The 27,967-nt window shown below is 47.8% G+C and overlaps 1 protein-coding gene across 2 annotated transcripts; it reads left to right on the top strand.

Annotated features, from left to right (window-relative positions):
- Positions 1–27: 27 nt before the first annotated feature.
- Positions 28–27,967, top strand: grem2b (gremlin 2, DAN family BMP antagonist b). 2 transcript variants are annotated; one of them, XM_072511552.1, is made up of 3 exons: positions 34–336; positions 22,791–22,869; positions 24,377–27,967. In XM_072511552.1, the coding sequence occupies exon 3, from the start codon at positions 24,378–24,380 to the stop codon at positions 24,879–24,881; it is 504 nt and encodes a 167-aa protein (XP_072367653.1). In that variant the 5' UTR covers positions 34–336; positions 22,791–22,869; position 24,377; the 3' UTR covers positions 24,882–27,967. The 2 variants fall into 2 exon arrangements, with proteins under 2 accessions (XP_072367662.1, XP_072367653.1); XM_072511561.1 differs by lacking the exon at positions 22,791–22,869 and having other exon boundaries at positions 28–336.

Raw genomic sequence — 27,967 nt, forward strand, 5'->3', positions numbered from 1 at the left:
TTCCCTCCGCGGCACCGTGGGCCGTGGCTTGTGTGTAATATTAGTCAGAGGAGCGTGTGATTTGTGTTTTTTTTTCTTTTGGGCTGAGTGTTTGATCACAGCCAATCCGAGCCCCACATCCTGATAACATCCACATGCAGAGTCTCGGATCAGTCAGAAGTGAGGCTGAACGGCGCTAAGTGTCCAACTCTCTCCACCTCCACTGCTGCTGGTTGGTGCACGCGGGAGAACTCAGCCCTCCCAGACCACCGGGCAAGCTCACTCCCCACGGCTCAGCAGACAGCCCAAGACGACCCACAGCAAAACCTACGGCTGGGTAGCACCTCTGCTGTGCAGGTAAGGACCATTAACACATTGAGATGAGGGGGGGGGGGGGGGTTGGGAGATGGATTCTGCCAACGTTAACAGGATCAGATCCCCATGTGCTTTCATGCTGATCATTGCTACAGGCTCCAGTCACTGAAATACTATTTTAAGCAGGATGCTTAGAGACACAACTTTCAGAAGACAAATTGTTTTTTCATGATCTTGCTTATTTTGACCAGTATAGTCTCTAACACTTGGCATGCTATGGATGCACTCTAGAGGGGTGGAAACTATGAGCTAATGACCTTAAAGAAGCGGTCCACTTTCCCCCACACACATTACACTCCAAACGTGTGCCGCGCTTCCAGAGCGGCTCTCCCAACTATTTCGATTCTCCCGGGGTCTTCCAAGTGGCGTCTTCTTAATGTGTGAACTCGGATCAGTAAATTATTGTTCCCAACTGACTTCGGCCGTATAAAGTTTGAAGGGGCTCAGGTGTCCGCGGTTAATCCGCAGCAGCCTATCTCCACAACTTATAAAACTTTTATTTTAAATCAGCGGTCTGGTGCGAATCCTGCATTTGTGTGTTGTCCTGGGTGAGGGCGATGTGATGATATTCCGCAGGGACAATCCCAGAACCCGGACCGTGTTCTTTTCCTTGTTGTTGTTGCTGTCACTGGGGATCATTCCTAACACTGTGGCGGCCGGCAAAACATTTGAACTGGGTCACGCTTTGCTTAAATGCTGCGTTCCACAGTTAAGGAAGAAATTGGGGAATCGCCGAGGGGTGGGGGGGGGGGGGTAAGAGAGTGAGTTGTCTTTGGGACCGAGTGCCCTGCGTGACGGTACTTGATAGCACTCCCGGGGTGGGCTCGGAAATATCCCTGTCCCTGTCCAGCTCCAAATTTAAAAAAACACCTCCATTGCACTCGCTTTGCTGAGAAATGTCCATTCCCCAGAGCGGATCTGTCTCAAACTTCTGTCAAACCTTCACAAAGTAAACAGTGAGACTCCTCTCAAGTCTGTTCCATCAGGAGAGCGATGCTTAGAAAAGTTAAGTTCGAAAGAAGATTGAAAAGATGGGAACATATATCTAGGGATGCTCGTGATCCAGTCAGGTTGCCGCAGCAGTTATAAACCCCCCATACCCTCCCTTGTTTATTTAATAAATCCCTCATCTCCCCCGCAATTTCTGTCTCTCTCGCTCTCTGCCTCTCTCACTCTCTGTCTGCCCCACACTCTGTCTCTCCCACTCTCTGTCTCTCTCACTCTCTGTCTCTCCCACTCTCTGTCACTCTCTCTCACTCTCTGTCTCTCTCTCTCACTCTCTGTCTCTCTCGCTCTCTGTCTCTCTCGCTCTTTCTCTCACTCTATGTCTCTCTCGCTCTCTGTTTCTCTCGCTCTCTGTCTCTCTCACTCTGTCTCTCCCACTCTCTGTCTCTCCCACTCTCTGTATCTCTCGCTCTCTGTCTCTCTCTCTCACTCTCTGTCCCTCTCGCTCTCTGTCTCCCTCGCTCTTTCTCTCACTCTATGTCTCTCTCGCTCTCTGTTTCTCTCGCACTCTGTCTCTCACTCTGTCTCTCTCTCTGTCGCTCACTCGCTGTCTCTCACACTCTGTTTCTCTCGCTCTCTGTCTCTCTCACCCTGTTTCTCTCGCTCAGTCTCTCTCACTCTGTCTCTCCCACTCTCTGTCTCTCTCACTCTGTCTCTCTCACTCTGTCTCTCTCGCTCAGTCTCTCACTCTGTCTCTCTCATTCTGCCTCTCTCTCGCTCTCTGTCTCTCTCACTCTCTGTCTCTCTCACTTTGTCTCCTTCGTTCTCTGTCTCTCTCCCTCACTCTCTCTCTCGCTCTATGTCTCTCTCACTCTCTCTTACTCTCTCTCTCGCTCTCTGTCTCTCTCACTCTCTCTCGCTCTCTGTCTCTCTCACTCTCTGACTCTCACTCCCTGTCTCTCTCACTCTCTGTCTCTCTCGCTCTCTCTCTCGCTCTCTTTCTCTCTCACTGTCTCTCTCTCGCTCTCTGTCTCTCTCACTCTCTGTCTCTCTCGTTCTCTGACTCTCTCTCTCTCACTCTGTCTCTCTCACTCTCTGTCTCTCTCACTGTCTCTCTCTCAATCTCACTCTGTCTCTCTCACTCTGTCTCACTCTCTGTCTCTCTCGCTCTCTGCCTCTCTCACTCTGTCTCTCTCTCTCACTCTCTCTCGCTCTCTGACTCTCTCTCTGTCTCACTCTGTCTCGCTCTCTGTCTCTCTCACTCTGTCTCTCTCACTCTATCTCTCGCTCTGTCTCTCTCACACTGTCTCACTCTCTGTCCCTCTCACTGTCTCTCTCGCTCTCTGTCTCTCTCGCTCTCTGTCTCTCTCACTCTGTCTCTCTCGCTCTCTGTCTCACTCTCTGTCTCTCTCACTCTGTCTCTCGCTCTCTGTCTCTCTCACTCTGTCTCTCTCGCTCTCTGTCTCTCTCGCTCTCTGTCTCTCTTACTCTGTCTCACACTCTGTCCCTCTCACTCTGTCTCTCCCGCTCGCTGTCTCTCCCACTCTCTGTCTCTCTCACTCTCTGTCTCTCCCACTTTCTGTCTCTCTCACTCTCTGTCTGTCTGACGCAAGACAGCAGACACACGCTTGGAGACACACAGACAGGGAAATCCCTCCGCTCCCTGCGACCCAACATCTCCAACCCAAGTAGGGAGCTCACTCCCCGGTTACTGGAATGGATGGCCCCGGACCCCCTGGTTTAAAGGTGTCAGCCGTGGCTCCCGGTGCCAGCAGCCTGTCCCTCGGGGGTCAGATGGTTGTGTTTTCCAAGTCCGCACTCCAGGGAGGCGCAGAGCTGTCAGGGATGCCATTTGTACTTGGAGAGGATGTCACGGGCTACCCCTGGTGTTCTATCTAGTCTGACCAATATTTTACCCCTCAATCAACATCACACTAAGCAGACTCCCTGGCCACTATCGCATTGTTTGTGGGAGTTTGCTGGGTGTAAACTGGCTGTGGCGATTCCCACACACCACACTTCAAAAGTATTTAATTGGCTGTAAAGCTTCGGGACTTCTGAAAGGCGCTATATAAACGCAGGTTTTAAAGTGTTGGCATGGCTGTGAGACGGTGTTAAACAAGCCACTATGCTGGCACGGGAGGAATTGTAATACACACAGGCTTCCTTCTTACCTCAATAATGCCAGCTTGGACCCAATGACAGGCAAAATAAATCAAGGTTCGCCTGTCTCTGCTCTGGGCTACATCCAATCGGCTGGTTTCATAGTCACGTCCTCAGAATCATTCCTTGGCTCCATAACCAGACATCGTGTCCAGCGCAGAGAGAGAGAGATAGAGAGAAAAACCAAAATCTGGATTTCAAAAGCGACGATGGTGGAGAATGTGGGTCTGGGAGGTTGCAGAACCTCACTCCTCACAAATCCCCATTCCCTCTCCATCATCAGCAGGCTTTGACCGGGAGAGGAGTTTCTCCAAAACGTCCACCAGCTTAGCCAGAGGTTGAAACCACTGGCCCCGAGCCCAGTTGCGATTTGATTTGTCTTCGGGTAAATGGTTACAATTTTAATTTGAATGATTGGAACGTGGGGCCGCCCTGAAACCACATTCTCTCCCCCCCCCCCCCCCCCAACACACACACTAGTCCCGCCAGCGGCCCGGCCATGAAACCTCCCGGCCAGCGATGAGTGAAGTTCAGTGTTTGGCGGGGTCTCCTAGGTAACAGCTGTGTTGTCAGTGCTGTTTTGCCTCAGTAAACCGAGGCTCCAGTCTGCCGTCTCCGTCTCTAAACAAAATTATACCCACAGACTGACATATCGATGTTGGAGCGGGCATCTAGTCAGCTTCTCTCTCCTACCTGCAGACACTCTCTCTCTCTCTCTATATATATATATAACATGTCCTTGGCTCTTAGCTTCTCACTTTAGCCGATTCGATCAGATAAGGCGACAGGGTTGATGAAGGCGGCCAGCAGCCCCCCTCCCCCCCCCCCTCCCCCCCCCCCCCCTCTCTCTCTCTCTCCGCCCCCCCCCCCCCCCCCCAATCTCTCTCTGCTTTGGGACTCAGTGCTGGGAGGGCCAGCATTGAAATATCAATAACCAGGCTCGATGTGGGGGGACATCTCTGATCCTGGCTCTGCTCTCTCGGGCTGCTCCCGCTTCACTGTCAATGACAGCACTCAAATAGCCTCAGCCAGTTCCACGTGTTTTTTTTTACTGCGCGAAATCCAGGAATGATTGGCGATAAACAAATCTAAACTGCGACTCGTCTAAATAACTGCACGTTCTGCCAGGATACAGAGACATGTGGATGTTCCCCGATAGGGCGGCGGGGGTATTTGGTTTACAATTTCCGTATTCTGAGATTCAGGGTGAGCTGAACCTTATTTGGATACCCTCCTCCCCCTTCCTTCCCTCTTGAGGATCTGGCCAGTTTCTCTGTGGTCAGGGATCACCACCTTTATCTCCAGTGATTCCAGTCCCGGCTCCTGACAGAGTCAGTGGCTGGGCTAGCTGCCCACTCAGTCCCGGCTTTGTCTAACACTCTGATTCCGCGGAACTGCCAATCTCCAGCCTTTCAAATGGCCACCTTTCTCCTCTTCACATCCAACATTACCGTCCGCGGATAGAAAGCCGCGATGATGGATAACCGATTTAAAAAAAACATTTTCAGAACATTTCCCTTACGATTCATAAATCCGCTCTACAACGCGGTGAAGCTTAACACAGCGAACATTAAACATCTCTGGCCACCGTGTCACTTTTCCACAAGAAAATTGAGCGCTTGGATGTACCCCCCTCCCTCTCCCTCTCCTCCCTCCGCTTTGCAGCTGAGTGGGCCATGCCACAGTTGGATTCCTCTCCCTTCCCGGTCTGCGGGCAGAAGCCAGGAATGGCTTCTCCCTAATGCGTGGCGGGATTTGAGTACAAGGATTAGAAGGTTGAAATGTAGGCTTCGTTTAACCGGGAGCCAGTGGAAGGTCGGCCAGCACCCAGCTGCTGGGCGAGTGGCATCGGGCTGAGTTAGGACACGGGCAGTAGAGTTTTGGATAACTTCAATTTAGAATGATCAAACCAGGAGGTAACAAAGGCCTGGCTGAGGGCAGCAGCAGCAGATGGACTGAGATGAGGTGGGTTCATCTGATGTCACTAAGGTGCAAATTGGCAGTCTTAGTGGTTGAAAGATTATCACCTCGTCAAATATGACACCTGAAGTGTTGGGTGGTCTGCCACACAGATGAACCAACACGGTTGTGAATGGTACAACGCAGTTTTATTTCAGACAACTATTTACATTGGTGAACTGTTCACTGAGGTTCGATCATGGCCTTTGATTCTGTGGACCTATTCCTAATTCTGTCTTATGGTGGCACTCAGCACATGGTGGATGTCTGAGTGGCCTGCAATGAGCTCTGTGCTTTGAGCCATCTCCTGCTCGAGTGCCCAGGAAGTGTCGTGTTCCCTGTTTTGTACCGTGTATGCTCTTGCCTGTGATTGGCTGTCGTGCTGTGTGTGTTGATTGGTCCATCGATCTGTCCATCAGTATGTATGTATGTATGTGCTATGATGTGTGCCTGAATATCATGACATCTCCCCTTTTTTACAAGAACATGTGCCAACGTGGTCATAAATAGAGATGTGTTCTGAGTGTAGCTAAATGTGTGTGTGTGCAATATTTACAGCATGTACATGGGGTTAAACTATATACAAGGGGCGATGTCGGGTGCGACATAACAATGAGGTTGTACCATCAACAAAGAACGGTTGAACGATAAAACAAATTCCTGTAATGATAAGAACATAAACATGTTAACACAGTGGTAGTATGAGTTCAATGTACAGGCAGTCTCATAAGTCCAGTCTAGTAGGTGGACGACAAATTCGGGTTGACCGCCTCAAGGGGAGGTCTGGAACCACCGGCTGAGGAATGGGCCTGGCCACGGGCGACGACGGAAGGGGCATGGTGGGGGGCAGCTCCACGAAGTCAATGTCAGGAACAACAGGAGGGCGCGGTGTCAGTGTAAGGTCCCGTAGCGAGCGTGGAAGTAGGCGAAGAACCCGACGATTGCACCTACGAATGGATCCATCAGGCATGCGAACCAGGAACGAGCAGGGAGCCACGCATCGGAGAACTTTGGCAGGTGCTGACCAGCCACCTTCTGGTAGGTGGATGCGGACTTCGTCTCCAGGGGCCAGGGCGGGAAGATCAGTTGCCCGTGTGTCATATGCCCTCTTCTGGCGACCTCGCTGCAGTTGCATTCTGTATAGTACGGTTGGTTGTGGGTGCCAGAATAGAAGGCACGGTGGTCCTGAGGCCGCCACCCATCAACAGCTGGGCTGGTGAGAGGCCAGTGGCTAGTTGGGCCGAGCGATAGGCTAGCAGGGCTAGGCAGAAATCTGATCCGGCAGCAGCAGCCTTGCAGAGGAGCCGCTTGACAATGTGAACGCCCTTCTCCACCTTTCCATTGGACTGGGGATGCAGAGGGCTGGACGTCACGTGTGTGAAACCATACGAGGCAACAAATAATGACCATTCCTGGCTGGCGAAACATGGCCCATTGTCTGACATGACAGTCATCGGAATGTCGTGGTGAGTGAAGGTGCCTTTGCAGGCCCTTATGACAGCGGACGATGTCAAATCGTGCAGGCGTATGACCTCCGGATAGTTGGAGAAGTAGCCAATGATAATGACATAGTCCCTGCCGAGCGCGTGAAAGAGGTCCGCACCCACCTTCGCCCAGGGGGATGTCACCAGCTCATGGGGCAGAAGCGTTTCAGGAGGTTGCGCCGGTTGGAACCTTTGGCCGGTGGGGCAATTGAGCACCATATTGGCAATGTCATCACTGATGCCCGGCCAGTATACCGCCTCTCGGGCCCTCCGTCTGCACTTCTCGACCCCCAGATGGCCTTCGTGTAGTTGGTCGAGGACCAGCTTGTGCATGCTGTGCGGAACCACAATCTGGTCCAGCTTTAGAAGGACACCGTCAATGACTGCCAAGTCGTCTCAGACATTGTAGAACTGCGGGTACTGCCCTTTGAGCCACCCTCCCGTCATGTGTCGCATAACACATTGTAGAAGGGGGTCAGCCGCAGTCTCTCGGTGAATATGGGCCAGACTGGAGTCGTCAGCTGGCAGATTTGCCAATGTGAAAGCCACCTGCGCTTCGACCTGACAGACGAACCCCTCCGAATCTGGTGGTGTGCTCACTGCTCTAGACAGGGCATCCGCAATGATAAGGTCCTTACCCGGGGTGTAGACCAGTTGGAAGTCATACCGCCTAAGTTTAAGTAGGATGCGCTGGAGGCAAGGGGTCATCTCATTTAGATCCTTATTAATGATGCTGACCAGGGGGTGGTGGTCAGTCTCAACGGTAAACCGGGGGAGACCATACACATAGTCATGGAACCTGTCTAATCCAGTTAGCAAGCCCAGGCGCTCCTTTTCGATCAGCGCGTAGTGCTGTTCTGTGGGGGTCATGGCCCGCGAGGCATAGGCGACCGGGGCCCATGACGCAGTGTCATCCTGCTGTAGGAGCACCGCTCCATAAGACCATAAGACATAGGGGCGGAAGTAAGGCCATTCGGCCCATCGAGTCCACTCCACCATTCAATCATGGCTGATTCAACTCCATTTACCCGCTCTCTCTCCATAGCCCTTAATTCCTCGAGAAATCAAGAATTTATCAACTTCTGTCTTAAAGACACTCAACGTCCCGGCCTCCACCGCCCTCTGTGGCAATGAATTCCACAGACCCACCACTCTCTGGCTGAAGAAATTTCTCCTCATCTCTGTTCTAAAGTGACTCCCTTTTATTCTAAGGCTGTGCCCCCGGGTCCTAGTCTCCCCTGCCAATGGAAACAACTTCCCTACATCCACCCTATCTAAGCCATTCATTATCTTTTAAGTTTCTAATAGATCTCCCCTCAACCTCCTAAACTCCAATGAATATAATCCCAGGATCCTCAGACATTCATCGTATGTTAGGCCTATCATTCCTGGGATCATCCGTGTGAATCTCCGCTGGACCCGCTCCAGTGCCAGTATGTCCTTCCTGAGGTGTGGGGCCCAAAACTGCTCACAGTATTCTAAATTGGGCCTACCTACTGCTTTATAAAGCTTCAGAGGTCCATCCCTGCTTTTATATTCCAAGCCTCTTGAGATGAATGACAACATTGCATTTGTTTTCTTAATTACGGACTCAACCTGCAAGTTTACCTTTAGAGAATCCTGGACTAGGACTCCCAAGTCCCTTTGCACTTCAGCATTATGAATTTTGTCACCGTTTAGAAAATAGTCCATGCCTCTATTCTTTTTTCCAAAGTGCAAGACCTCGCACTTGCCCACGTTGAATTTCATCAGCCATTTCTTGGACCACTCTCCTAAACTGTCTAAATCTTTCTGCAGCCTCCCCACCTCCTCCATTCTACCTGCCCCTCCACCTATCGTTGTATCATCGGCAAACATAGCCAGAATGCCCCCAGTCCCGTCATCTAGATCGTTAATATATAAGGGGAACAATGCCGGACTGGCTGGCATCAGTCGAGATTTTAGTGGCACGAGATGTGTCGAAGAACGCCAACACCGGTGCTGTGGTGAGCTTAAGTTTGAGCTCCTCCCATTCCTGCTGGTGTGTGTAGCCACTGGAACTCCGTGGACCTCCTGACGAGGTGGCGCAGAGCTGTTGTGTGGGAGGCGAGGTTGGGAATGAACTTCCCCAGGAAGTTGACCATGCCTAGAAAGCGTAGCACTGCTTTCTTGTCTGCCAGCTGTGGCATGGCTGTAATGACGCTCACCTTGTCTGCATCCAGACGGACCCCTGACCAGGAAATGTGGTCTCCCAGGAACTTCAGCTCGGTTTGGCCGAAAGAACACTTGGCTCGGTTGAGGCGTATGCCGTTTTCGCGTATGCGTGCAAAAACGTGCTGGAGACGATAGATGTGCTCCTGTGGTGTGGTGGACCAGATGATGATGTCGTCCACGTATACGCGCACCCCTTCGATGCCTTCCATCATCTGCTCCATGATCCTATGAAAGACCTCGGATGCCGAGATGATGCCAAATGCCATTCTGTTGTAGCAGAACCTGCCAAAAGGGGTGTTGAAGGTGCACAGCTTTCAGCTGGACAGATCCAGTTGGATCTGCCAAAAACCCTTTGAGGCATCCAGTTTTGTGAAGATTTTAGCCCGGGCCATTTCGCTCGTGATCTCCTCCCGTTTGGGTATGGGGTAGTGTTCCCTCATAATGTTGTTGTTGAGGTCTTTTGGATCAATGCAGATCCGGAGCTCGCCGGAGGGCTTCTTAACACACACCATGGAGCTGACCCATGGTGTGGGCTCCGTGACCCGGGATAGGACCCCTTGGTCCTGGAGATCCTGCAGCTGCTGCTTGGAGCGGTCTTTGAGTGGCGCTGGGACCCTCCGAGGTGCGTGAATGACCGGGGTGGGGTCCGGTCTGAGCCAAATTTTGTAGGTGTAGGGCAGTGTGCCCATGCCCTCGAATGCCTCCTGGTTGTGGTTGAGGAGCGATTGGAGCTGTGCGGTGAACTCTGCATCCGAGAAGTCAGATGTGCCGTCTGGAGAGAGACTGTACTTGTTGCACGAGGTGGAGAGCCTTGCATGCCTGTCCGCCTAGCAAGGAGTCCTTCGATGAGCCGACTATCTCGAATGAGAGTGTGGCCGTGCATGTGTTGTGTGTCACCTGGAGCTGGCAGGATCCCATAGCCAGGATAACGTTCCCGTTGTAGTCGACCATCCTGCAACGGGACGGCCAAATTGGTGGTCTGACCTTCATGGCGTAGAACGCTGACCATGCTATGAGGTTGGTGGAGGCACCAGTGTCCAGGCCGAACGTTATGGGTGATTGGTTGACTTTTAGGGTGGCACACCATTCATCACCCGGATTGATCGTGTTAATTTGCACCGGCTGGTGCGTCCTGGGTGGAGACATTCGGTTCCCATCAATGACCGCAACACGGAAGGCGTCCTGATCGTCTGTGTCACTAGTCTGGACATCGTCTGGTCAGGATTCGTAATACGGAGGCTGAGTGGTCCGCACGTCCATGCAAGGCTGTTGGAGTTGGGGAACAGTGACAGGTTGAGCTGCTCGACAGTAAGCAGCATAGTGGCCCACCTTGCCACAGCGGAGGCATTGTCGGGTTCTTGCGGGACATTACCGCTTTAAATGTGCGGCTCCACAGTTGCCGCACGTCGTGACGTCATGGCGTTCGTTGCGCCACTGCGCATGCGCGGTCCGGTCTTGCGTTGAGCGCGCCTGCGCATCACGTCCCTCGATGATGCCGTAGTTTTTGGCGCGTACAAGCGCAGGAGGCCTCGAAAAGCGCGCAAAATGTCCGCCCGCGTCCGGGCTGCGGGCCGGGAGGAACTCGATCGCCTGGAACCGTTTGGCCTCGTAGGGCCCCTGCCTCGCTGATCCGACCGCGTAGGACCCCTGCCGCGCCAATTCGGCCGCCTGAAATTGGGTATAACGGCTAGTCGCGTTTTCGTGCAGGACACAGGCTTCGATTGCGGAGGCTAAGGTGAGGCCTTTTATTTTTAAGAGCTGCTGGCGTAGGGTGCCCGAGGTGACCCCAAAAACGATCTGGTCCCGAATCATGGAATCGGAGGTGGTGTCGTAACCACAGGACTGCCCGAGGATGCGGAGATGCGTAAGGAATGATTGAAAGGGCTCATCCTTACCTTGCAGGCGCTGCTGGAAGAGATACCTCTCGAAGCTCTCGTTGACCTCGACGTTGAAGTGTTGGTCGAGCTTGAGAAGGACCGTCTTGTATTTGGTCTTGTCCTCGCCTTCCGCAAACACCAGGGGTTTGTAGACATAGAAGGCGTGTTGACCTGCCGTGGTGAGGAGGATGGCGATCTTTCTGGTGTCCGAGGTGCTTTCCTTTTCGTTGGCTTCCAGAAAGAGCTGGAAGCACTGTTTGAACAGCTTCCAATTAACGCCGAGGTTTCCAGCGACTTGCAGCAGCTGCGGTGTGTTGATGGTGTCCATGGCGCAGGATGGCAGATTCCGGAGGATCTTTAGGTCGGTACCAAATTCACTCCTGGTACTATGAAGTGTTGGGTGGTCTGCCACACAGATGAACCAACACGATTGTGAATGGTACAACGCAGTTTTATTTCAGACAACTATTTACAGTGGTGAACTGTTCACTGAGGTTCGATCATGACCTTTGATTCTGTGGACCTATTCCTAATTCTGACTTGTGGTGGCACTCAGCACATGGTGGATGTCTGAGTGGCCTGCAATGAGCTCTGTGCCCTGAGCTGTCTCCTGCTCGAGTGCCGAGGAAGTGTCGTGTTCCCTGTTTTGTACTGTGTCTGCTCTTGCCTGTGATTGGTTGTCGTGCTGTGTGTGTTGATTGGTCCGTTGATCTGTCCATCAGTATGTATGTATGTGTGTGCTATGATGTTTACCTGAATATCATGACAACACCGACATTGAGAGCAGGCTGGCTCAGCATCATTCAGGGAAGGGGTAGAGTTGTGGGCAGGGCATGGAGCTTGTGCTAAAATAAAAGACAACGCCTTCACTCTTCTCAATATTCAATTGGGGGAAAGCTTTGCTCAGCCAGTCCTGAATTTGGAGCAAACAGTCTCACAACACAGAATCCATTGAATCCCCACAGTTCACAATGAGGCCATTCGGCCCATCAGCATCTGCACCGACCCTCTGAAAGAGCACTCTACCTAGCCCCCCCCAACCCTATCGCCGTAAGCCCACCATTTAACCTACACATCTTTGGACACTAAGGGGCGATTTATCACGGCCAATCCACCTAAACTGCACATCTTTGGACTGTGGGAGGAAACTGGAGCACCTGGAGGAAATGCACGCAGACATGGGGAGAAGGTGCAAACTCTACACAGTCACCCAAGACTGGAACCGAGTGCGGGCCCTGGCGCTGTGAGGTGGCCCTTTGCCATTGTAGAGAGGTCAAGTTAAAGCTGGATGCTGTTAGTGTACCTGTGCAGTGTGATATGTTTTCAGATGATGTTGCTGAGTAGCAGCATGTAGCCGAGAAATAGAAGAAATATCATAGCATCCCTACAGTGCAGAAGGAGGCCATTCAGCCCATTGAGTCTGCACTGACCCTGTGAACTAACACCCTATCCAGACTCATGCCCCTGCACTATCCTCATCACGCCACCTAACCTTTTGGACACCAAGGGTCAATTTAGCATGGCCAATCCACCTAACCTACACATCTTTGGAAATGTGGGAGGAAACTGGAGCACCCAGAGGAAATCCACACAGACACAGTGATGCACGATCAATAACTACTAAAGCGAGGGTGTAGTCCAACTGAAGGCTTTAATAAGCTAGATGTTTCCCCCAGCAGCTCAGGTACAGAAAGAAGGCAGCTGGGGCGGCACGGGCTCTTATACCCTGCCTTGCAGGGCGGAGCTACCATACAGCTTGACCAATGGGAAACATACAATATCTACCAATGGTGTTCCAGCATTACTAGGTACCGTAATACCTTTACACAGACTAACCACATTCACCCCCTCTTAAAAAAGAGTCCGGCGGGTGTGGTGGCTTGGTATTACAACATGGTAACGTGGTAGAAGTTATAGTTATGGAGGTACCGTAATACATCCGTACAGCGTTTTGTCTTATTGTCGTAACTATTTACAATTTCACAATTAACTATGTACACTTTAAGATGAAGCAATCAGTCGATCGGGGGTCCTGGTCATCCTCTGTGATCGTCGAATCTTTGGTGGTGACGCAGGTGGGGCTCGGGTGTCTGTGACTCCGGGAGCGTGGCCTCGATCTCTGTGGCAGCTTCAACACACCTAGACGGCGCTGGTGGGGACGCCGATTGACCTGGGAAGGGAGCGTCGGGTGCGTCGGTGGGTAGGGGGGGGGTCTAGACGGGGCCGGCGGAAGAACCGATCCTCCTGGGAAGGGGGCAGCTGTAAGGTGCACCGGTGGGAGGGAGGGTGGGAATGGTGGCTGGCGTGTGCGTGGGGATCCGGCGGACGGGAGGTCTCGTAGGGAGACCATATCTTGTCAGCCATCGGGGTATGCCACGTAGGCGTACTGGGGGTTAGCGTGGAGAAGATGGACCCTCTCGACCAACGGGTCCAACTTGTGCGCCCGCATGTGTTTTCGGAGCAGGATGGGTCCGTGAGCTGCCAGTCAGGTTGGGAGCGAGGTCCCAGAGGAGGACTTCCTGGGGAAGACAAGGAGACGTTCGTGAGGTGTTTGGTTGGTCGTGGTACAAAGCAGTGACCGCATGGAGTGGAGGGCATCCGGGAGGACTTCCTGCCAGTGGGAGACTGGGAGATTCCTGGACCGTAGGGCCAGTAGGATGGTCTTCCAGACCGTTCCGCTCTCCTTCTCTACCTGTCCGTTACCCTGGGGGTTGTAACTGGTTGTCCTGCTCGAGGCGATGCCCTTGCTGAGCAGGAATTGACGCAGTTCGCCGCTCATAAAGGAGGACCCCCTATCACTATGCATGTAAGCAGGGAACCCGAACAGCGTAAAGATGCTATGGAAGGCCTTGATGACGGTGGTTGCGGTCATGTCGGGGCAGGGGATGGCGAGTGGGAACCGGGAGTACTCGTCAATCACATTCAGGAAGTACGTGTTGCGGTCGGTGGAGGGGAGGGGGCCTTTGAAGTCCATACTGAGGATTTCAAAGGGACGGGAAGCCTTTATCAGGTGCGCTTTCTCTGGCCTGTAGAAGTGCGGTTTGCACTCCATGCAAATTTGGCAATTCCTGGTGGCTGTCCTGACCTCCTCGATGGAGTAGGGCAGGTTGCGGGTCTTGACAAAATGGAAAAAGTGAGTGACCTCCGAGTGGCAGAGGTCCTCGTGGAGGGCTCGGAGGCGGTCCACTTGTGTGTTGGCACATGTGCCGCGGGACAGAGCATCACGAGGCTCGTTTAGCTTCCCGGGACAATACAAGATCTCGTAGTTATAGGTGGAGAGTTCGATCCTCCACCGCAAGATCTTATCGTTTTTTATCTTGCCCCGAACATTATCGAACATGAAGGCGACTGACCGTTAGTCAGTGAGGAGAGTGAATCTCCTGCCGGCCAGGTAATTACTCCAATGTTGCACAGCTTCCACTATAGCCTGGGCCTCCTTTTCGACTGAGGAGTGGCGGATTTCGGAAGAATGGAGTGTACGTGAGAAGAAGGCCACGGGTCTGCCCGCTTGGTTGAGGGTGGCCGCCAGAGCTACGTCGGACGCGTCGCTCTCGACCTGGAAGGGGAGGGACTCGTCGATGGCGTGCATCGTGGCCTTTGCAATGTCTGCTTTGATGCGGCTGAAGGCCTGGCGGGCCTCTATCAACAGGGGAAAAACTGTGGATTGGATCAGGGGACGGGCCTTGTCCGCATAGTTGGGGACCCACTGGGCATAGTAAGAAAAAAAGCCTAGGCAGCGCTTCAGGGCCTTGGAGTCGGAGCATGCATTCAGAGTCGGGGCCTAGAACTCCATTTCACACTAAGTAGCCGAGGATGGTTAGGCGGTCGGTGCTAAACACGCATTTATCCTTGTTATACGTAAGGTTAAGGATCTTTGCGGTCTGGAGGAATTTTCGGAGGTTGGTGTCGTGGTCCTGCTGGTCGTGGCCGCAGATGGTGACATTATCCAGATATGGGAATGTTGCCCGTAAACCGTACCGGTCAACCATTCAGTCCATCTCGCGCTGGAAGACCGAGACCCCATTAGTGACACCGAAGGGAACCCTTAAGAAGTGGTAGAGCCGCCCATCTGCCTCGAAGGCAGTGTATTTGCGGTCACTAGTGCGGATGGGGAGCTGGTGGTAGGCGGACTTATGATCCACCGTGGAGAAGACCTTGTAATGCGCGATCCTGTTTACCAGGTCGGATATGCGGGGGAGAGGGTACGTGTCCAGCTGCGTAAACCTGTTGATGGTCTGACTGTAGTCGATGACCATCCTATGCTTCTTCCCGGTCTTTACCACCACTACTTGAGCTCTCCAGGGACTGTTGCTAGCTTCAATGACTACTTCCCTCAGTAGCCGTTGGACCTATGACCTAATAAAGATCCAATCCTGGGCACTGTACCGTCTGCTCCTGGTGGCGACGGGTTTGCAATCCGGGGTGAGGTTCGCAAACAGGGAAGGCGGATCGACCTTGAGGGTCGCGAGGCCGCAGACAGTGAGAGGGGGTATAGGGCCGCCGAATTTGAAAGTTAGACTTTGGAGGTTGCACTGGAAGTCTAACCCTAGGAGTGTGGCCGCGCAGAGGTGGGGCAGGACGTAGAGCCGGTAATTTTTAAACTCCCTTCCCTGAACCGTGAGGTTTGCTACACAAAACCCCTTTATCTCTACTGAGTGGGAACCGGAGGCCAGGGAGATTTTTTGATTAACCGGGTGGACGGGGAGAAAACAGCGCCTTACCATGTCGGGGTGTATGAAGCTCTCCGTGCTCCCAGAGTCGATTAAGCAGGACGTCTTGTGCCCGTTGATTAGTACCGTTGTTGTAGCAGTTGAGAGTGTTCGAGGCCGGGAGTGGTCCAGGGTCACCGAGGCTAATTGTGGAGCAGTTGAATGTTCTCTTCGGGCGGTGTGTGGTCAGCCGAGCTGGGGTCCTGGGAGTCCATCCAAGATGGCGGCACCCATTGGTCGCACATGGCTGGGGGTGCACAAAATGGCGGCGCCCATCCATCACCTGTGCCATCCGCAGGACAAGATGGCGGCGCCCAGAGGCCGCACGTGGCCCTGAAGGAGGAAGATGGCGGTGCCCGCTGGCCGCACGGGGACCATGGAGAGGATTGTGGTGGTGGTCCGCATTCGCCACCGGAGACCGCAGCGACGGCCAGGGCCTGGCATACTGCCACGAAGTGGCCCTTTTTACCGCATCACTTGCAGGTGGATGCGCGGGCCGGACAGCGCTGCCGGGGGTGCTTGGCTTGCCCGCAAAAATAGCAGTGGGGCCCCCCGGGGTTGCCAGGCCGTCTTGCAGCACAAGCTTGTGGGTGGTTGGGCAATGTCTCGGGGTCGGCCGTGGGGGGGTTCCATGCTGCCCAGGGGGCTGCCGTGCGGTCGGGGATGTAAGCGCGGGCGTTTCGGGAGGCCACATCCAGGGAGCCGGCAAGGGCCGGTGCCTCCTTGAGGCCTAGGGTGTCTTAACATAGAACATAGAACATAGAAAATACAGCACAGAACAGGCCCTTCGGCCCACGATGTTGTGATGAACGTTTGTCCTAGATTAATCATAGATTATCATTGAATTTACAGTGCAGAAGGAGGCCATTCGGCCCTTTGAGTCTGCACCGGCTCTTGGAAAGAGCACCCTACCCAAACTCAACACCTCCACCCAACACCAAGGGCAATTTTGGACATTAAGGGCAATTTATCATTGGCCAATTCACCTAACCTGCACATCTTTGGACTGTGGGAGGAAACCGGAGCACCCGGAGGAAACCCACCCAGACACGAGGAGGACGTGCAGACTCCGCACAGACAGTGATCCAAGCCGGAATCGAACCTGGGATCCTGGATCTGTGAAGCAATTGTGCTATCCACAATGCTACCGTGCTGCCCTTAAGAACAAATTAATCGACACTATATCATTTTACCGTAATCCATGTACCTATCCAATAGCTGCTTGAAGGTCCCTAATGTTTCCGACTCAACTACTTCCACAGGCAGTGCATTCCATGCCCCCACTACTCTCTGGGTAAAGAACCTACCTCTGATATCCCTCCTATATCTTCCACCTTTCACCTTAAATTTATGTCCCCTTGTAATGGTTTGTTCCACCCGGGGAAAAAGTCTCTGACTGTCTACTCTATCTATTCCCCTGATCATCTTATAAACCTCTATCCAGTCGCCCCTCATCCTTCTCCGTTCTAATGAGAAAAGGCCTAGCACCCTCAACCTTTCCTCGTAAGACCTACTCTCCATTCCAGGCAACATCCTGGTAAGTCTTCTTTGCACCTTTTCCAAAGCTTCCACATCCTTCCTAAAATGAGGCGACCAGAACTGTACACAGTACTCCAAATGTGGCCTTACCAAAGTTTTGTACAGCTGCATCATCACCTCATGGCTCTTAAATTCAATCCCTCTGTTAATGAACGCAATCGCTGGCGGATTTGGGAGGACAGCATACCTGCCACGAAAGCGTCCAGGATCAAAAGTTCTGTGTGGTCGCTCGCCGAAACTTGCGGGCAGCTGCAGTTTCTCCTCAACACCAGGAGCGCATGGTAGAATTCTCCCAGCGATTCCCCAGGGATTTGTCGCCTTGTCGCTAGCAGATGTCGGGCGTAGACCTGTTTTACTGGGCGAATATAATGTCCTTTTAGCAGCTCCATTGCTGCATCGAAGTCGTTCGCGTCCTCGATGAGGGTGTAAATTTCTGGGCTCATCCTCGAGTGCAGGACTTGCAATTTCTGTTCTCCCGTGGGTGTGTTTTCGGCCGGGGGATCAGTAAAAATTCTGCATCAAGTTTCCTGAATGCTTTAACATGACTCCTGGTCGGTAAACTGATCTCAGATATGTAAACTGCTCTCTTGTCTCACCTGTAACTCGCAGACTAAATGACCATTGGAGTAATTCTTTGAGTGACTGGAATTCTATTTTTGTTCACCTGACCTGTAAGCCCAAGGTTCGAATTTCCGAGCCAATATTTGAAAGGGCGAGACAAGATATGTGCTTAATATCCAAAACTCTCTGGAACATAGGTGCAGTCATAATGCAGCCGTGTAGTTTCAAGTGTACACTGGCATGCAGATGGCATTGTAACTCAGGAGGCAGATCCTGAACATGTATAATAAGATGAGCAACCTCGAATTTGAAAAATCTCGGTGCAGCACATTGGCAACCCAGGCAAAATTGACTGCGAGTAAGAAGCGCCTCTGAGATATTTAGTCAATTTATTTTTTTAAAAGATTTTTAATATTACGAGAAGATGAATGCTGCTGTCAAGGGCCTCATAAAATTACAAGAATATCTCACTCAAGAGTGTTTGCAAACACATCAAGAAGTGACTTGCTGAACACACAATGAATTGACATAAATCCCATTAAAACATCCCTAATGCGTTATTTTTGTATTGAAAATGACATGTCAATTTTTCATGCCTATAAACAAAGCTTTGCAAAACATGTTTTCACAAAGTTGTTGCCTTGTTAAATGACTGGTTGCAGTGACTGTTCGAGGGGTAATAAAATGCACGATTATAAATTTACAGAAAGTGAATCTGGCATGCAGACACTTAACTAACCAATGTACTTCATATAAAAGCATGTGGCTCATGTATTTAAAGTAAGGAGTTTTCATGTAACAAATTAATAGATCAAGTGTGGCTAACCAAGGGGTATAATTGTTCTCGCCTAGTTAACACAACCATTGATTTACAGATGACTCAATAACTCAAATGGTGTAGCCCATGACACCTAAATGAATTTATGTTCCAGGGCTCCTGCTTACGTTTGCCTTCATTTTGGGATAACCTTCAGATAACTAACTGGGTGGAGCGACACCCTAGCAAAGTGTGAGATGGTGTTTATGCTTCGTGGGAACATAATGGTAGCCACCCAGCTTTACCTGAATTAAATACTTGGGGAATTTCAGTGATTATAGAGGCATCTGTCTCTGGCTGTCCTGATGTCCAGCTGATGTTAGGTTGTGAGGGTGAGTAGTACAGATGATCATAAAGTAGGGAAAACTGTGAAGAATAATCATCATTACAGCTGAATTTCTCAGGTTTTCTCAATTAGAGCTGTGGCTCAGTGTGCAAAGGCCCTCTGACATTACTCTGGAGGGTCTGTAAGAGTTCGGAACCGAGACTGTAACTCTACAAGAGCAAAGGTCGCAGGTGGGCCAATCTCACCACACAACAGTGCAATCCGTAATTTAGAAGTCTGGAAGAAATGGTCTTGGATTAAATCAAGGTGCAAAATTTACACAAATATGGTATAAACGCAGCAGGATTAGAATTGATTTCACAGTGTGATTGGCTGTGAATGATGTTGAACATCTTTTATGTTAGACATTAATAAACCAGCCGAGCCTAATGGGAGTTTATTAAATACTTGGCAGAAAATCATAGGCAACTAGATGAAAGCAGAATAGAGAAAGGCTGGAGCTGTATGTGTGAAACAAACACTTTCGCAGCTTCACATGGACAGAAGTCCATTCTGCAAATCTGAATGATTTCCCATAGCCAGTGGCAGACTCTGTATACACACATGTACACAAAAAATACACATACATGGGTATGAACGCACATATACATACACCTGCCACAAACACTCACGTGCACATACACAAATACAGACCTATCATTCTGTCTAATAACAAAAGTAATGGCTGAGTAATATGCAAATTAATTAGTTTTTTATCGCACTAAGTTGAAAATCGCCATAGCTTTTTATACCCTTGACTAAAAAGTATAAATGTATATAAGTTTAAATATAAATATATGTAGATAAGAGGCAGAAACAATTGCAACAGAAAAAGGTTTCTCATGAGCTTGACCCTTATGGTTACTGGGTGAGCAACAAGACTGTCAGAAATTGGCCTGTGGCCTCAGACAGTGAGCCAGAGATTTTCCGTAACCGAATGCACAAATGTACTCACAATCAACATTTTTGCTTTCCAGAGTGCTAAATATCAAATAGCACTTTGCATCTACCCCTCTTAATAACTGTAGATTAACACAATTTACAAAGGGGTGTGTCTGGCAAAAAATGATTTTAAAATGTCAACCATCGGATAGCCGGGAGAGTGGAAGGGTTTACATCAATGACAACTTACATTCAGACAGGACTCTTTGCATAAAATAACGTCTCTGAATGTCTTGCAGAAAATAAAGGTCGACACCTCACAGGAAGTAAAGGGGGCCAGATGCTCATTTAGAGAGATTGATTTTTAGGAGTCTTTTGAAGCCAAAGATAGAGGTAGGAAATTCACTGAAGCTAAACTTCTCCAAATAAGTGGCACAGTTAGTAAAATTAGAAAAAAGGTTTGGGGATCAGATTCGACATGTAGATAAAATTTGGATCCAGACTATTCTCGTTCCAGTAGCAGCACTAGAAATACATGATTCTGTGTTAGCAGCACAATGTAAGATTTTGTAAACATTTCTGCAGTTCATTATAACATGGGCTGGTAAGGTTCATGCCATGATGATACTGTGTTGGCATCCGTCCCTGCGGTCAGGGTGTACGTCTCTTCTGGATTGGATATTGTCTGTTGTGGCATTAAAGGCCGATTTGTGAGAATAGTAGCTCGTACAGATGAATACTGAACTGACAATTCTTGTCCTTTGGGTATGTTCTCCTTTCCACCTTCTGGCCATTTGTTTTGTCCTCTGCTGTTTCCACACCCTTTTCCTGACCTGTCTCCAAGCAATCAGCTAGTAGTGAGAACGTCCCAGGTTTGACTCTGATCCCGGTCAACTGGAGGTCTTGTGTGCAGAGAATCCCCCTGAGATAATATCAACAATATATGATCTGCATCGAACTATTCCCATGGCACAGCAGAATGTCATAACCATTTAAACACTTAACGGCTATCTACCTGCTACCCATATTCCATAGAATATCAAATACTAAAAACTATCACTTCCCTATTAATGATAGTGCTATCTATGAGCTGAACTATTAACCAGTGAACAAGTTAAACACTTACAACTCTTGTATCCGTGAATCACAGACTAGACTCTGGTTGAGAAAGTAACAGAAGATATGCTGCCCCAGTCACTGATATCCATATTTAGTTACTTGATTGCATGCAAGGGCAAACATGCACTCTCCAACATCACAAAGAGGAATTGCAGTTGTAAACCTATGTTCTCTGCTCGTTTGTGTTCAGATATACAAACTAGGTAAACATAAATCACCTTTCTATCAAAATGCAAAGGTAAAATGTTCAGAATTATCCTTTGTGCCTTGAATCAATGACAAATCAGATGTGGTAGGAGCTAGATTTCTTCATGAACTCAACTCCTTAACTCTGCTGGTGCAATGCTATTAGAATTGATCATTGAAAATTAGGTCAAAAATATTGTTGAACTAACAAAAATATCCACACTTATATTTAAAACTAACAATAGGTTGACAATTTTATCCGCATCATTCTTTACTGTTGTGTGACGTAGAAACAGTTATTGAATCATGTGATTAATACTCTTAATTATTTAATTATAAAATCCTGTGTTGGAGTCTGAACCATTTTTAAACCTATAGCCCAAACCTGAAGGACTGTATACTGTCAGCTCCAAGAGGATGTTGCAATAGGCACATAAGCTTAAATTCTCTCCTTAGCTTTCTCATTGGCCTTTTATTACCAGAGTTTGTGTCTTGTGTTACACAATGTATTTATACTGAGGATCCTGGTTACTGTGGGGTTAACTATTGCAATGGTTCATCCGGGTGCTCCAATTTCCTCCCGAACGACGTGCTGTTAGGTAATTTGGACATTCTGAATTCTCCCTCCGTGTACCCGAACAGGCGCCAGAGTGTGGCAACTAGGGGCTTTTCACAGTAACTTCATTGCAGTGTTAATGTAAGCCTACTTTTGACAGTAAAGATTATTTTTAAAAACCGGCTCTCAGCAAAGTTGGATCCTCTTTATCAAATAGAACACATTGAATATTATGCTGGCGCTTCTGACTATGTGCAATGACCTAGAATGGTCAGCACACATAGTACACATTGCATGACTATTGCATGCTTCAAATCCTGTTTCTGTCAAATGGAGCATTACAATTTCTTTGTTGATGTTATATACAAGCTGTTCCATCATTAGAGAGAATAAGCTATGACTGTAATTCTAATTTGCCAATTTGTGATCAATAGAAATTTTGACATATGCCGTGAGACCGCTTTCATGTAGTGTAACTGGAGTGCAGCTATGATTTCAGATAATAAATGAAAATAAAACTCAGGATAACTGACTCTTTATTCACATTCTGCTGCTGGTGAGTGGTGCATGGCACAACTAATGCCTAAAAACAGACCCTTTCCATGGGTACACTGTAACCACCAGTATAAGGTGCTGTTTAGCACAGGGTTAAATCGCTGGCTTTGAAAGCAGACCAAGGCAGGCCAGCAAGCACAGTTCAATTCCCGTAACAGCCTCCCCGAACAGGCGCCAGAATGTGGCGACTAGGGGCTTTTCACAGTAACTTCATTTGAAGCCTACTTGTGACAATAAGCAATTTTCATTTCATTTCATATGGCTCTGCTGCCATTTACTGATGTTATTAAAGGGCCATTAGTAAATTGTTAAGCTAAAGCAATGAATCTGGCCAGCAGTCTGCAGTATGATTGTAACTAATATTCCAGAAAATGCTGTAGTGGGATAAGGGGCAGAGAGCTTAAAGGGATAAGCGTATTCCGGTCAAAATATTCAGTGTAACTATTAGATTAATGACTTTTTAAATACGTTCTTCAGAGTTTGGTGGTTCACAGTCTATTAACCCTGACACAATCTGAACTTTTGTACTCATTTCTTTTAACATGTATTAATTCTTTCTTTCACAGTTAAGGCTTTTGAATAGAAGCATAAATTCTTAAGCCCGATTATAACTGAACCGATTCGGTGGGAAGGAAGCAGGTTCAGGTGAGATGGCCAATTTACATCTCATTGACTTCAATTTTGGCTAGGATTAGAATCACAGGTTTTGAGCCTATCCCGTGTTTCTTAGGAAATAACTGGCAATGATTTCGGCTTCATTCAACTAAAGTGTTCGTGGGCATATTTTTCATTGTCTCTTTTTTGGTCCATTAGACGATACACAATCAGTTGTAAATTAACCAGAAGATGATGGATTTTAAGATTAAGTAGCTTAAACAGAAGACAGGGTGAAAACCTTCTACACTGTAAAAGTGTAGATCAATTCACACATGGAAAGGAAGCACACAATAACTCACAAAAATAAAATCATCACAAAATTGCTAGGTAGCATAAGATTTTGCCAGATTTTCTCCTTTGAAGGGCACCCATTTCCACTGATATTTGCAGAAAGCCTGTTACTAGTGTCTCTTTACTCTAACAGTCAAGGGAGGACACCAAATGGAATCACAAGAGCAATGTCAACTTTCCCTCCAAATATGGAAAATCCCATGTCTGTGCAGTGCTCCATCTAGTGGAGTAGTTAAGAGTTCATAAACTATCAATTGAATGATGTGGGTCCCAAAATAAAGCATCACACTCAAATATGCCATCTCCTGGTTGTGAGGAAACAGTTCGGCTCTTTTTATTGCTGAATTTCTGATAGGACCTGTAATGTTCTGTTTGAAATTACAACAGGCATTGCTGATTGTGATTAACAATTGGACATAGTCGCCTGTGAACTCAGGCCCATAATCATCTACGTAACATGTTACACATCTTGTACTGTGGGGAGGTGGCAAATCCTTTTTTTCTCTTGGGAGGAAAGGAAGAAGACAAAAAGGATGAATTTCATGACAGCCAGTTACAGAGCAGCAGTGGGAGAGCTCCTGGAGCCAGTCTTCCACCTACCATCATAACCACAACAATTTGCTTTTGCATAGAGCATTTTGCGTCTCAAGGCTTCACGGGGGTGCAATTTGACAAACATTGACACTGAACCATAAGTGGAGATATTAGGACAGGTGACTAAATGCTTGGGTGAAAAGAAAGATATGAGAGCAACATCTTAAAGGAGGAAAGAGAGATGGAGGGGCAAAGAGGTTTTGGTAGGGAATTGCACGTTTACAGCCTATTGAACTGAAGTGGTTGTTGCTACTGGTGGGATGAAGGTTGTGGGGCATGTCCAAGAGGCTAACCAAGAATTGTGTCTTAAACATAAAGCACCAAGAAAGGGGAATGGAGAATGCATCTAAAAGTTGGAATGGGAATCTCATTGTGAACAAAATGTGTGTTCAATCTGTATAGGTGAATCTCAGAACTGATACTGTATAAGCCAATAACAGCATGTAAAAAGTCAAATTACCATTGCAGCAGGCTGATTGGAATGATAATTGGAATAGAGAACATATTAGAACTAAAGTGGATAAATTAATTCACCCCTTTCATCAACAGACAAGGAATGACATTAAAACCAATGAATCTTGCTTCATTGTTCCCTCTTGTTTTTCTGCAGGATGTATCAAAAACTTGCCATCCTTCTATTTCTGTTGGGGATGTTAATGGTAGCAGTGGAGATGAAGAAAAATCGTCCTCCAGGAGCCATCCCACCGCTTTACAAAGGAAACACCAACAGCTCGGAGAAACGCACGCATCGGAGGCAGGATGTGCTTGCCTCCAGTCAGGAGGCACTGGTGGTGACAGAAAGAAAGTACCTGAAGAGCGACTGGTGCAAAACCCAGCCCCTGAGGCAGACCATCAACGAGGATGGTTGTGTGAGCCGAACAGTCATCAACAGATTCTGCTATGGACAGTGCAACTCCTTCTATATCCCCAGGCATGTTAAAAGGGATCAAGAGTCCTTCCAGTCCTGCGCCTTCTGTAAACCACAGAAATTTACTACCCTGACTGTCAAACTGAACTGCCCTGACCTGCAGCCTCCCTTCAGACACAAGAAAATCCAACGAGTCAAGCAGTGCAAATGTATATCAGTAAATGTGAATGACTGGAGCAAGCAGTGAGATAAGATAAACAATCACAGCCTCCCCAGTCTGTAGGAAATACACCCATTGCTGCCATCAGATAAATACCCATAGAAAGCAAGCGCTGTACACAACCTGCTCCAATCGGTTTTAAGTTTGAGCACGGCCAACTTTTAGCAGGAAGCATTGGCACACAAACATTGGATGTCCATAGCAATTCTTTATTTTTACAGAAATGGGTGTTAAATTCTTTTGATTGAAAGTTTTGATTTTAAACAAAATCCACTCTAATATTAAAAACCTCCCTAAATCCAGTTGCAGACTCCAAGCAGTCGAAATCCCGTCATCCCTATTCTATCTTTAAAAGATTTGTTTTACAGTCTGGACATTTTTTTACTTTCATTTTATTCACTGCTGTCGCCTGCGATATGATACGGATGTGGTGCCAAAACAGATAGGAGACTTTTTGATGGTTCACTGCAGATAAGAGAATTTGAACTGCTTAGACTATGGACAGACATGCACTGTGCTCCTGGGACTGAGCCAGCCCTCTGAACCTCTGGACTGCTAGAAACACAAATTCTCAGCAATGTTTTATATGGGAATGTTCTGATCAACCTGCATTGAAGATAATAGTATATATTTAATTATTCAAAACATTGTTTAATTATTGCTTTCCTTCATTTTAAGCCTTTTTTATTTTCAGTACCCATGACCATAATTTTGTACATATAAGTATGAATTAATGGCACTTTTCAAACATAATCCCATTGAAGCTGAACATAGCAAAGGCACTAAAAGACAATGGATTATATTTCCTCTTTTTTAAACGATTATTGTTAATATATGATGAAAGTGTAAATTAGTACAGTTATTGATGTATATTCTTTATTTTTTCTTTTTAAACTGCATGTTGTCAGTATTTTGTTTGGATAATTCAGAAGTGTCAGTGACCCATGTTCTGGAGGTCTCACTAATTCTCCCCTGTAATACCATGCAGTTGGTCTGGTGTATGCTTTTGCTGTGTTCAGTACCACATGGAAATGCCAGTGGAACCATAACCATCAGAAAGGACATGATATTACTTCAGAGTATAGTTTGTGCCATGAACGTATTTGCCCAATTAAGACCTTCCAGTGAAGCATAGATATACCAAGTATTATTGCAAATTTAATAGAAGAATAGGAAACATGTATTCATAGCATTGCTATTTTACAGGTTAATAATTTTAAGGACTTGGCATCCAAATATCAGAGACAAAAGACAGAAGCAGCAATATCTAGAGTTTTAATGCAAAACGCATTTTAATTGAACAGTTTGGTTGGCTGATAGGCAATGGTGTTTTTGCTCTGTCCACTGCATCAATCATTGAGATGTTTTACAGTATGGCTGTACCTCTTAGAATGACACTTAGTTTAATTCTGCTTCATGTTTGAATGCTAAAATTGACATGTAACATACAAAACGATGAATCTAAGCTCATTCATTGACTGGGGTTATGGGATGGTACTGATGATCTTATGCTGTCGTCAGTGACAGGCTGGATATTAGATTTAGGTCTTTTGCAGTGCTGCTGGCTCTCTGCCAAATCCAAACCTAATTATCTCCCAGAGGTTCTCCAACACACATCACAGCTTCTCAATGTTTTAACTGTGGTCTGCGTATCCAGACCTCTTGCCAGATCTCTATAAGCCTGCTTTCCTTTATTTAAACTATACCACAGTCAATGCTCCTTCATCCAACTGAATAGCTATGACTTTAATTTGTTCTTTTTCAAATCCTCATAATCTGATTGATGGTGTCATTGAAGTACTTTTTCCTGGTCACCTGATGTCTATTTCCCTTCCTTAACGTGTCGTACAGGATAATATAGTCAAGGGAGCCTGTCATTCTTGACATGCACAAAACTCATCTTAATTGTGCTTTCATCAGCATGGAGTCAACCCTGATTCTTCCGCTTCTAAATGAGGTATCTGTATTCGGAAAGTTGTTCCTGTCATTTGAAAACTGGTAGAGATCTACTTCATGAGAAACTTCCTTTAGTTTCTTGATGGCTTATGCCAGCCAACTAGATTTCATAGCTATGAGGTGAAGATGTCAGCACTATGGCATAACATACCTCTATTTTAGTGCGCAGATATTACCACACAAATCTATTATTGTATCATTGCATAACGTGTTACTAAGGTAGATAAACCATGTCACGAGATGCAGTGTATAGAACATAGAACATAGAACAATACAGCGCAGTACAGGCCCTTCGGCCCACGATGTTGCACCGAAACAAAAGCCATCTAACCTACACTATGCCATTATCATCCATATGTTTATCCAATAAACTTTTAAATGCCCTCAATGTTGGCGAGTTCAGGTAGGACATTCCACGGCCTCACTACTCTTTGCGTAAAGAACCTACCTCTGACCTCTGTCCTATATCTATCACCCCTCAGTTTAAAGTTATGTCCCCTCGTGCCAGCCATTTCCATCCGCGGGAGAAGGCTCTCACTGTCCACCCTATCCAACCCCCTGATCATTTTGTATGCCTCTATTAAGTCTCCTCTTAACCTTCTTCTCTCCAACGAAAACAACCTCAAAGTATTCACAATTTTGATGGAAGGTGGGAGTTGAGCATTCTGAGTCTCACACCAATACATCACCCCTATTGAGTTGTATTCTAACAACTCTTAGCCAGCCCTGGAGAAAATAGAAGTACCCTCAGAGTACCCCAGTCTGATTTGTCTCCTTTCTGTCTGTACAGGTTGACAATACATCTATCCTTCAAATCTTATAGACAACCTAATATTCAAATTGTAAGACGTCTGACAATTCCTATTATCACATTTAAGTACACATTAACCACATCTAATATTTGAACCCAGGAAATAATGGGCATACTGCTTCAAAGTGCTATGTCTCTGAGGTTTGTCTAAACAATGCAATGTTTCTATTTGGGGTCCTGATGTATAAAAGTGGTTGCCTTGTACTGGTTAGATAAACTTACAGTTTTATGGATATTATCTAAATTAAGAAATGCTATAAAACTGAGAAAAAATATTATTTCATAGGTATTCTGTAAATTATACAGAACAAAATAATAATAAAATGTTCTTGAATTTAAAGAAAAA

The sequence above is a fragment of the Scyliorhinus torazame genome, chromosome 1 (assembly GCF_047496885.1).
Source record: "Scyliorhinus torazame isolate Kashiwa2021f chromosome 1, sScyTor2.1, whole genome shotgun sequence".
NCBI classification, from domain to species: Eukaryota; Metazoa; Chordata; class Chondrichthyes; order Carcharhiniformes; family Scyliorhinidae; genus Scyliorhinus; species Scyliorhinus torazame.